The 9,084-nt window shown below is 38.2% G+C and overlaps 1 protein-coding gene across 2 annotated transcripts; it reads right to left on the bottom strand.

The window, feature by feature from the left end:
• Positions 1 to 6,264: 6,264 nt before the first annotated feature.
• si:dkeyp-46h3.3 lies at positions 6,265 to 8,699 on the bottom strand. Of its 2 annotated transcripts, none has more exons than NM_001423348.1 (9): positions 8,648 to 8,699; positions 8,126 to 8,203; positions 7,857 to 7,901; positions 7,639 to 7,768; positions 7,363 to 7,478; positions 7,048 to 7,092; positions 6,817 to 6,955; positions 6,594 to 6,703; positions 6,265 to 6,514 (listed from the first exon to the last, which is right to left on the bottom strand). In NM_001423348.1, the coding sequence occupies exons 1-9, from the start codon at positions 8,673 to 8,675 to the stop codon at positions 6,501 to 6,503; spliced, it is 705 nt and encodes a 234-aa protein (NP_001410277.1). In that variant the 5' UTR covers positions 8,676 to 8,699; the 3' UTR covers positions 6,265 to 6,500. The 2 variants fall into 2 exon arrangements, with proteins under 2 accessions (NP_001410277.1, NP_001410278.1); NM_001423349.1 differs by lacking the exon at positions 8,126 to 8,203 and adding an exon at positions 8,239 to 8,279.
• Between the last annotated feature and the right edge of the window lie 385 nt (positions 8,700 to 9,084).

Here is a 9,084-nt window from a genome sequence, read left to right on the forward strand (position 1 = left end):
ACTGTACTTTCTTTATAAGAAAGATGCTTTATTGTTCTTTGTTCATGTTAGTAAATACATTAACACTTACTAATACAACCTTATTGTAGTGTTACCATCTTCAGAAATACAGATACTAACTAAATTAAACTAACTAAATTACGCTTCAACCATCAGTCTCCAAAATACAATTCCGTTTACAAAGTTTACAAAATACCCATTTTTAAAGTGGCTGCAGTAAAAAAAAAGTAAAAAAACATCACTCACAACTAAGAATCACAAGTGAAATACATTACATCTGTTTGAGGTTTTATAGGTTGAGAGAAACGCTTGAGGTAAAAGCTGGCACTGGGGACAAAGAATTAAGTGTAAAACACTAAAACATCTATATCTGTCTAGCACTTAAATACATATTTATTTCTCAAACACCAGGTGAGTATCCTACAAAATCAATAATGAGGTTTGCCATTTCAATTCATTGTGAATGAATGGCTTCACTTTCACAATAGTGAAAACTCCTGCTATAATCTATAAACCTGACATTGCTCCTTCACTTTGCAGGTCTGCATGCTAAATATTTAGTTTTTTTTCTTTTGCATACAGTACATCTATTGTGTTTAGCATTACTGCAGCAAAACTGAGCACCTGTCACAGTGGAACATGTAGACAAATATTTCAGTAAATCATCAAGAAAATGTGTAGAATATATGATTTGATTCTCTCTCACAAACACAACAGTAATAGCAGTTTGTTATTCCGTTATTATTAGTATCATAAAAATTGCATGTTCACATGTGGTCTTATAATGATGGCTCACATTTGTGAATGTAGGACTATTCACCTAGTAGATAAATTTCACTATTACATGTCACATTAAGTGTTCATATAGGTTCTGTTATTAATTACTTTTGTCATCCCAGAGACATGTTTATCTTCAGAACACAAACTAAAATATTTTAGATTAAATGCTCCTCATCCTCTACAGACTGCAATGGTCCCAAGATGGTCATTGTCAAGATAAGGCACAAAACACATTGTCAAAACGTTCCATGTGACTTCAGTGATTTCAACTGTGAACATACCAAGCTCCAACAACACTTTAGTGAAGCAAAACAAAACAGTAAATACAAATGTGTTTGCGTATATCTCTCCCGCATCAGATCAGCGTGTGCGTTTACTACGAGCAGTAAGCACACACCATGACCTGTTGTGGCAAAGGCAAACAAGTTATTTTTACAGTACTTACTGTGATTTAACCTTTATGACAAATGTACTGGACCTGTTACACATATCACTATCTTTTATGAACACAAATTTCACTGTAACGGATGCTGTTGTTTTGCTCCAGTAATACCTCCAGAGAACACCGTACTAGTCAGACATCCATACAAAAGCAGAGAGTTTGGTCTTGTGTAGCAGAACTGCAATAGATGTCTGTCCAGGCTGACACTTGTTTAGGCCATCGGTTTGTCCTTGAAGCCCTCAACTGGAGCTTCCAGAAAACCTGCAATAAATGAAATACTAGGTTACAAATAAGTTGGTATCTGCTATTATACAAAGTGAAATTCAAATATTTATTTTTTATTGAGTCCAAATTTGTCCTATAATATCATCACACTCAATAATTTTGACTCATCCATCTGAATATTCCTAACTAAGAGAAGTGAAGAATTAGGTGTGATGTCGTCAGGAAGCGCTTCGCCACCACCGGTACCAGCATTTTCCAGAATTCAAATTTCAGATTCTCGAAAAAAAAACTTTTTTTTTTTTTTTTTTTTTTTAACAAAGGCTGCAGAAAAGAATCATGTAGGACAGAGAATTAAAGGGATAGTTCAAAATTTGTATTCTGTCGTCATTTACCGACCACGTTGAACACAAAAGAAGATATTTTGAAGAAAGCTGGAAATCTATAACCATTGACTTCTATAGTATTGTTTTCTACTATGGAGGTCAATGTTTACAGGTTTTTAGTTTTTTTTTTCAGAATAGCCTCTTTTGTGTTCAACAGAATAAACTCATCATGGTTTTAAACCACTTGGGGAGTACAATGTGAGTAAATTTTCATTCTTGGGAGAACTATCCCTTTCAGTTGGAAAACACCAATATTCTCAAATAGACCCTTTTCGCAAGACAGATGATGCATTTCATTTCTCATCTTAATCCTCAAGTTTTTAATATTTAGATTTATTTAATAGCTTGTTTATTTATTTGTTTTAATGACATTTAATAAAACAACTTCTCAATGACATCACATGTACTGGACCTGCTACACATGTATCACTATTTTTATGAATACAAATTTTACTGTAACAGGTGCTGTTGTTTTGCTCCAGTAATACCTTTAGAGAACACAGTAGTAGTCAGACATCCATACAAAAGCCTTGGCGTTGAGTAGCAGATCTGCAGTCTGTCCAGACTGACACAGGTTTAGGCCATCTGCGTGTTCTTGATGCCCTCAACTGGACCTTCCAGAAAACCCAGAAAGTTAAAACCCATTACACCACTTATCTGCTACTATACAAAGTGTAATTTAAGCATTAATTTCTCACTAAATACATATTTGTTCCCAAATACTGTCACATAGTATAACATCACAACATATCACAATAATAATATCAATATAACAATATAATATCACAACATAGCCTAACAATCAATAAACAAACAGATTAGAAAGAGAATATCACCAACCAAAGCACCAAGAACATTTAACAGATGGACAAAGCCTTTTCCATTCAATGCTGTGCAAGTTAGTGCGTCTCTGGAGTAAGTTACATCTCTAAAAGCAAAAACAACAACAACAGTGAAACGACAGCAGTTCACTTTGTAATAATAACACTAATTATACAGCGTATATAAAAAAGATATTGTTTTATAACGTTGCTCAGTAACTTTAAACTGCGTTTGGAGTTTATCGCTTTGAATTTGCCATAAAAACGCTCATTTAGACTAACGTTAAACATGTGACATTACCTCCCCTGCTAAAAAATCCAGCTTAAACCAGCCTAGGCTGGTTGGCTGGTTTTAGCTGGTCGACCAGGCTGGTTTTAGAGGGGTTTTGGCCATTTCCAGGCTGGTTTCCAGCCATTTCCAGCCTGGTCTTAGCTGGTCAGGCTGGAAAATGACCAGCTAAATCCAACTAAAACCAGCTTGACCAGCCTGGTTTACGCTGGACATAGCTGGTTTTGGCTGGGCTCCCAGCCTGGTAAGGGTGGTCAAGCTGGTTTTAGCTGGTCATCTTCCAGCCTAACCAGCTAAGACCAGGCTGGAAATGGCTGGAAACCAGCCTGGAAGTGGTCAAAACCCCTCTAAAACCAGCCTGATTGACCAGCTAAAACCAGCTAACCAGCCTAGGCTGGTATAAGCTGGATTTTTCAGCAGGGTCGAGGTTAGCTGCTGCGTCACAGAAGCGCAAACAAGACTAAAACCAAACTGGAAAGTTTTAAAAGCTTCAAAATTCGAAATACTACACCTCAAAAGTCACGTCTAAGATAAACTGTGTGTAAAACAAAATCGGGGGTAAATAAAAGATTAAAGAATCAAAAAACACGCTTACCTCTGAATTCTGCTACACTGCAGGTCAGGTGTTCGTAATTAAGTGAAGCGCTGCGCGTGGCCGCGTGCGCCGAGTCCTCCGATGATACCATGGTAACCAAACATGTTGAATATTGGGTGAAGCCATGACGTTAATTCAACATACAGATCATGATAAAAAAATGTCAACGTTGATTTGTATAAGGATTTCTGTAACTTTTTTCAACCATTTATCATTCAACATAGTTTCAACATTAAAGCAACAACTGACGTATTTTCAACCACATTTCAACGTTGAAGCCTTGTCATATGCAGGCTGTTTTTCAACCGTTTAACATTAAACGTTCTATCAACATTATTTTAACGTTTAAAACACATCTGACCTTATTTCAACCATATTTCAACGTTGAAGGTCGGTCGTGTGCCGGCTGGGAGAGTTTGTGTGTGCAAAATTTGGTCGTGCGGCGCTGCGAAAAGTGGTGGAATTTAAACAACATGATTAGACAATAAAAAGCGAGCTCCATATGCTCCATATTTTAAATTTCTGTCCAGAGAGGTCGTGTTTTGATCCTCGATTGGTCTCGCGCAGTCAAGTGATGCGATTTCACAGGTCAGAGTTCAACAAGCTTGAACTTTGCACCGCAGCAACCTGCGACACAACGCATGACCCTGCGTTTCCGTTCTGATGCATTCACGTGCGTATGAATGAAAGTTTATGGAAGGAAAAGCCCAGTGTTACCGCAGCTTTAAGACATAGAAATTTAAATCATGGAGCAATTGCTCGTTTTTATTCATTAATTTTCTTGTCGACTTAGTCTCTTTATTAATCCGTGGTCACCACAGCACAACTATCCAGCATGTTTTTACCCAGCGGATGCTCTTCCAGCCGCAACCCATCTCTGGGAAACATCCACACACACACACACATACACTACGGACAATTTAGCCTATCCAATTCACCTGTACCGCATGTCTTTGGACTGTGGGGGAAACCAGAGTACCTGGAGGAAACCCATGCGAACGCATACTGCACCACTGCGTCACCCATCGCTTGCCTTTTTAATGTCTTGAATTGTCTAATTATGTTTAATCCCGCCTCTTTTTGCACGCACAAACTCTAGTGTGACCACAGCTGGGCTTTTCCTCCCATAGACTTCCATTCATACGCACACGAGTGCGTCTGATCGGAAACGCGGGGTCATGTGTCAAGTTTCGCGGGTTACTGCAGTGCAAAGTTCAAGCTTAGTGAACTCTGACCTGAAAAAACGCATGACTTGACTGCGTGAGACCAGGCGAGGATCAATACATGGCCTCTCTGGACAGAAATTTAAAACATGGAACAATCTCTTGCTTTTTTTTAATGTCTATTAAGCTTGTTTAATCCCGCCCCTTTTCGCAGCGCCGCATGACAGAATATCGCATGCTCAAACTCTAATGTGGCCGCAGTTTTAAACAATGGACTTTTTTGGTCTAGTTGTGATCGTGTCAAGCTGCGGACACACTAGAGTTTGAGCTTGCGAAATTCTGTTGTACGGCACAGCGAAAAGAGGCAGAATTAAACAAGATGATTAGACATTTTAAAAAGCAAGCGACGAATCCATATTTTAAATTCCTGTTCAGATAGGTCATGTTTTTAACCTCAATTGGTCTCATGCAGTCAAATGTTGCAATTTCACTTGTCAGAGTTGACCAAGTTTGAAATTTCCCACGCAGCAACCTGTGAAATTTGTTGCACAAGCTTGCATTTCCAGTCTGAGGCATTCATATGAATCGAAGTCTATGAGAAGAAAAGTGCAGTGTGACCGCAGCTTTACCATTCTGTGAGTGGCAGCACTTTGCTTTGTTAAAGTTTAATATGTTACTTTTAGCAGTTTCCCCTCATACTTCCTACATTGTGTGTAACTCAAACTTTGCTCATGAGAATTACCAATATGAAGCCTTTAAAACCTTTCAAATGTACTCCCTGTGGAGTTTCTCCCAAAGTCCACTATCGTCTCCACTGTGAGGATGTTCAGTTCCAGGTTGTATCTGCACCATAAATCCAGCTGCTCCACGTCCTGTCTGCATGCAGACTCATCACCGTTCCAGATGAGGCCAATAATAGTAGTGTCTTTTACAAACTTTAGGAGCTTGGTGTAGGGGTCTTTTGCGGTAAAATTGTTGGTGTACAGGGAGAAGAGCAGCAGGGAGTGAATACATACCTAGGGGTACCACTGCTGATGGTGCAGCTGTCAGATGTGATTTTGCCCTTTCTGACTAGCTGTTGCATGTCGGTCAAAAAGCTGGTGATTCATTGACAGCTAGGACAGAGAGCTGGGTCAGTTTGTACTGAAGCAGTGATGGGGCAATGGTGTTTAAGGCAGAACTTAAGTCCACAAACAGAATTGCGTAAATTGTAACACCAGTTTGTTGTTTAAGCTTAAAGAAAAATGGTAGTGTTGCATCAGCTCATGATCTAGGTCTGACATTAAAATCACATACGCTCTTCTGTAAAAGAGCCATACCATAGTGTTCTTAATCTCTGTGCTGAAGGACAGAGACCTGCAGATTTTAGCTCCAGCCAAAATCAGACACACCTGGGGTAACAAAAAAAAAAAAAAAAAAAAAAAGAAAAGCCTACTACGCTTTCTATAAACATCCTTGCATGAGTGTTATAGGAAGTTAGCTAAAAATCTGCAGGATCTACTTTAAGAACCCCTGAAAAAATGAGGCAAAAGGGAGCATGACTCCAAGAACCAGAGCAACACATGATTTCTTTTAAAAGGGTTTATTGAACACAACTTCCCAGAGCATAAGGATGATAATCGTACAAGACACCTGCACAAAAGGCTGAATACAGCTTAGTAAACTAATGATATACAGTTATGCAATCTCATGGTAAACATTTTGCTTAAGATGTCAAAAATTAGGTTAACAATTAAGCCATTGTTACAGAAATGCTTAGACACTTATATGCAGCTATTTAGAGGTGCTAAAAATCTTCAAGATCAGCTCCAATAAACTGCAAGAAAAAAAAAAAAAATGAACCATTTAGACCAATAAGAAACATACACCATTCATTAATCTGTACAATAACTTACACTGAGGTACGCAGGAGTATGCGGTGTACAGGTACTTGTATGTGCCATAACACGGATCTGAGAAGACACCGTTGGAGGCTGAAATGGAGCAGCTGTTCTTCCCTTCACACCTACACAGAGAGGGGAAAAGGGGAGAGGAAAAAAAAAAAAAAAAAAAAAAAACTCTAAAACTTACAGAATAAAACTGGACTTAAATCTAGTTAAATAACGCTTTTATACTGACGCATTAGCAACAAGTGTCTGTGAATTTGAGGCATAGCAGTTGGTTTTGGCAGTTTGGGAAGCAGGTCGTCCAGCAGCACATGTGCTGCTATCAGTTCGCCCGTAGTTAGCAGCATGAATGTGTATGAGAGATCCATCCTCTGAAAAAGTAGGTTTCACAATAAAAGTTACCATTTACCAAACTCTGCAATAGTGTTTGCGCATTCAAAAAAAAAAAAAAAAAATTACACACCACATTTGAAGTTAGCAATGGCATTTTCACAGACTGCACTTGAACCTGTAGAAAAGATTAAAGTCAAGAAACATTCAAAACACTGAAGCAGGCAAATGTGCATCACCATTTAAAATAGACCTGCTTTCACCTGAAATCTTGTTAGAGCAAATAACTAGGCAATAGTTCAAATAGAGATCAGAGGTTGCAATACTCCTTTGAGTTCATGGATAGTTTAAAATTCTGAAGTGTACTACCAAGAAAGCACCATTGAATTAATTCATCTGAAGTAAATGCATGAACAGATCTTGGAGTAGCAAACAGGAGGATACTCACGGATTTCAGGTGGGAGGCAGTAGTAGGTGACGGAAAGATAAGAGCGCATGTCAGGGCAGGGATCAGTGAAGATATCAGTTGTAGCAAAAAGCTCACAACTTCGCAGCCCATTGCAGCTACATGTGATAGCAGGAAAAAGGTGCACAAAGAGGAGTGTTAAAAACAACGCCTTGAGAATCCTACACAAGTCTTAAATGGTTTCTCTTTACCCACCAAGATAAAGAACCAAGGAGTAGAAGCAGTCAGAATGTAGAAATTTAGCGGTTTGCATAATACCTTTGTGAAACAGGAGCCAGCGCGTTGAAAATGCAGTTTGTGTTTTGGGGAAGGACTGGACGACTTCCAGAGCAGTCACGTCTATTAGTACGTCCATAGTTTGCAGCGGTTATCTGAAGCACACCATATGCTACATGGAGAAAAAAAAACACATTTAATAAATTCATGTGATGTTAGATACGTACACATTAAAACAAAGGTTGTGGAAAACTGCTCACCGCATTTCAATACCGCACGGTCACCATTACAAATCTCTATCCTTTCTGGAAGCAAAAGGTTACAGGTTTACACAGAAGAAAATTCTGAATTGCAGACGGGAGAAGTTCATTGACTATCTATAGTCTCTAGTGTGCAATCACTTGACTTCGCTTACCATTTCAGCTAAGAGCTATAATACCCTACTTTATACAGTCATTGATAATACCACAGAACTAAGTGATAATCACTTGAAGCTCTAAATCAAATGACTATAAAAATGTACACTTACTAGTTCGTGGTGACAAGTCAACATCTAGAGGGGCTAGATTTAATGTAACACCTGCAGACAGGCTACAGCCCATAAGCACTGAAAGGGAGCAGAAAATAAGAAAACAAACTTACATTGGCACAAAAACCCAGAAGTGGCAAAGTGAATTTTGATGCTGTAAAAATAGCAAAGATCAGTATAAGCCACTGATTAAAACAGTAGGCCTACGTAATTAGCCATCTTAGAAATACAAGGTTCTAGATGAGTCAAAATAGAGTAAGACATTCTTATTTAATGACAACTTATTTACATTATGGGATTTTTTTTGTAGAAGTTGTTTGCTTTAAGAATTTATTTAAAAAATAAATGTTACACACATACTGTTAGCTATGGAATGCAAAATCTTTTAAGCTCAATCTTAAAATCATTCAGAAAGCTAATAGAACCTTATAATTCCAAGGTGACAAATTGTCTGTGGCTCAAACCAACAAAAATTAACCTTACATGCTACATCTGACAAGACAAAATAATAAATAAACTTACAGCTGAGAAAGACCCTGAGAGAAACCATAGTTCTGATATCACCATCAACAGTACAAGGTGCTGTTACTGATTCATATTTATAGGCGGGTGGTGTGAGTGATAATGAGCAACAGCTGTGCACCACACCGTCAGTCAAACCTGGGACATTTTTTTAGTTTTAGAATAAAGGCTAAGGTTAAACCAATAAATTAAAGCAACAGCCACTTTCTACCCGAAAAAAAATGTATATTTGTAATGCCACGGTTAACCACTATAGCTTTTTTATTTTATTTTAGACTAGTGTTTGTCGTGTGTTAGGCTGCGGTCACACTAGTGTTTGTGCGTGTGAAATTCTGTCGTATAATGCTGCAAAAAGGTGCAGGATTAAACAAGATAATTGAATATGAAAAAGCGAGCAATTGGTCCATGTTTTTTTTAATTTCTGTCCAGAGAGGCAG

This window comes from Danio rerio, chromosome 19, assembly GCF_049306965.1.
Source record: "Danio rerio strain Tuebingen ecotype United States chromosome 19, GRCz12tu, whole genome shotgun sequence".
NCBI lineage: Eukaryota > Metazoa > Chordata > Actinopteri > Cypriniformes > Danionidae > Danio > Danio rerio.

Coding starts and splice junctions, on each gene's coding strand:
- si:dkeyp-46h3.3 (NM_001423348.1), bottom strand. CDS start 8,675: ATGGTTTCTCTCAGGGTCTTTCTCAGCT. Junction 7,093..7,362: donor CTGCCTCCCACCTGAAATCC/GTGAGTATCCTC, acceptor TCTTTTCTACAG/GTTCAAGTGCAGTCTGTGAA. Junction 6,704..6,816: donor CAGACACTTGTTGCTAATGC/GTCAGTATAAAA, acceptor CTCTCTGTGTAG/GTGTGAAGGGAAGAACAGCT.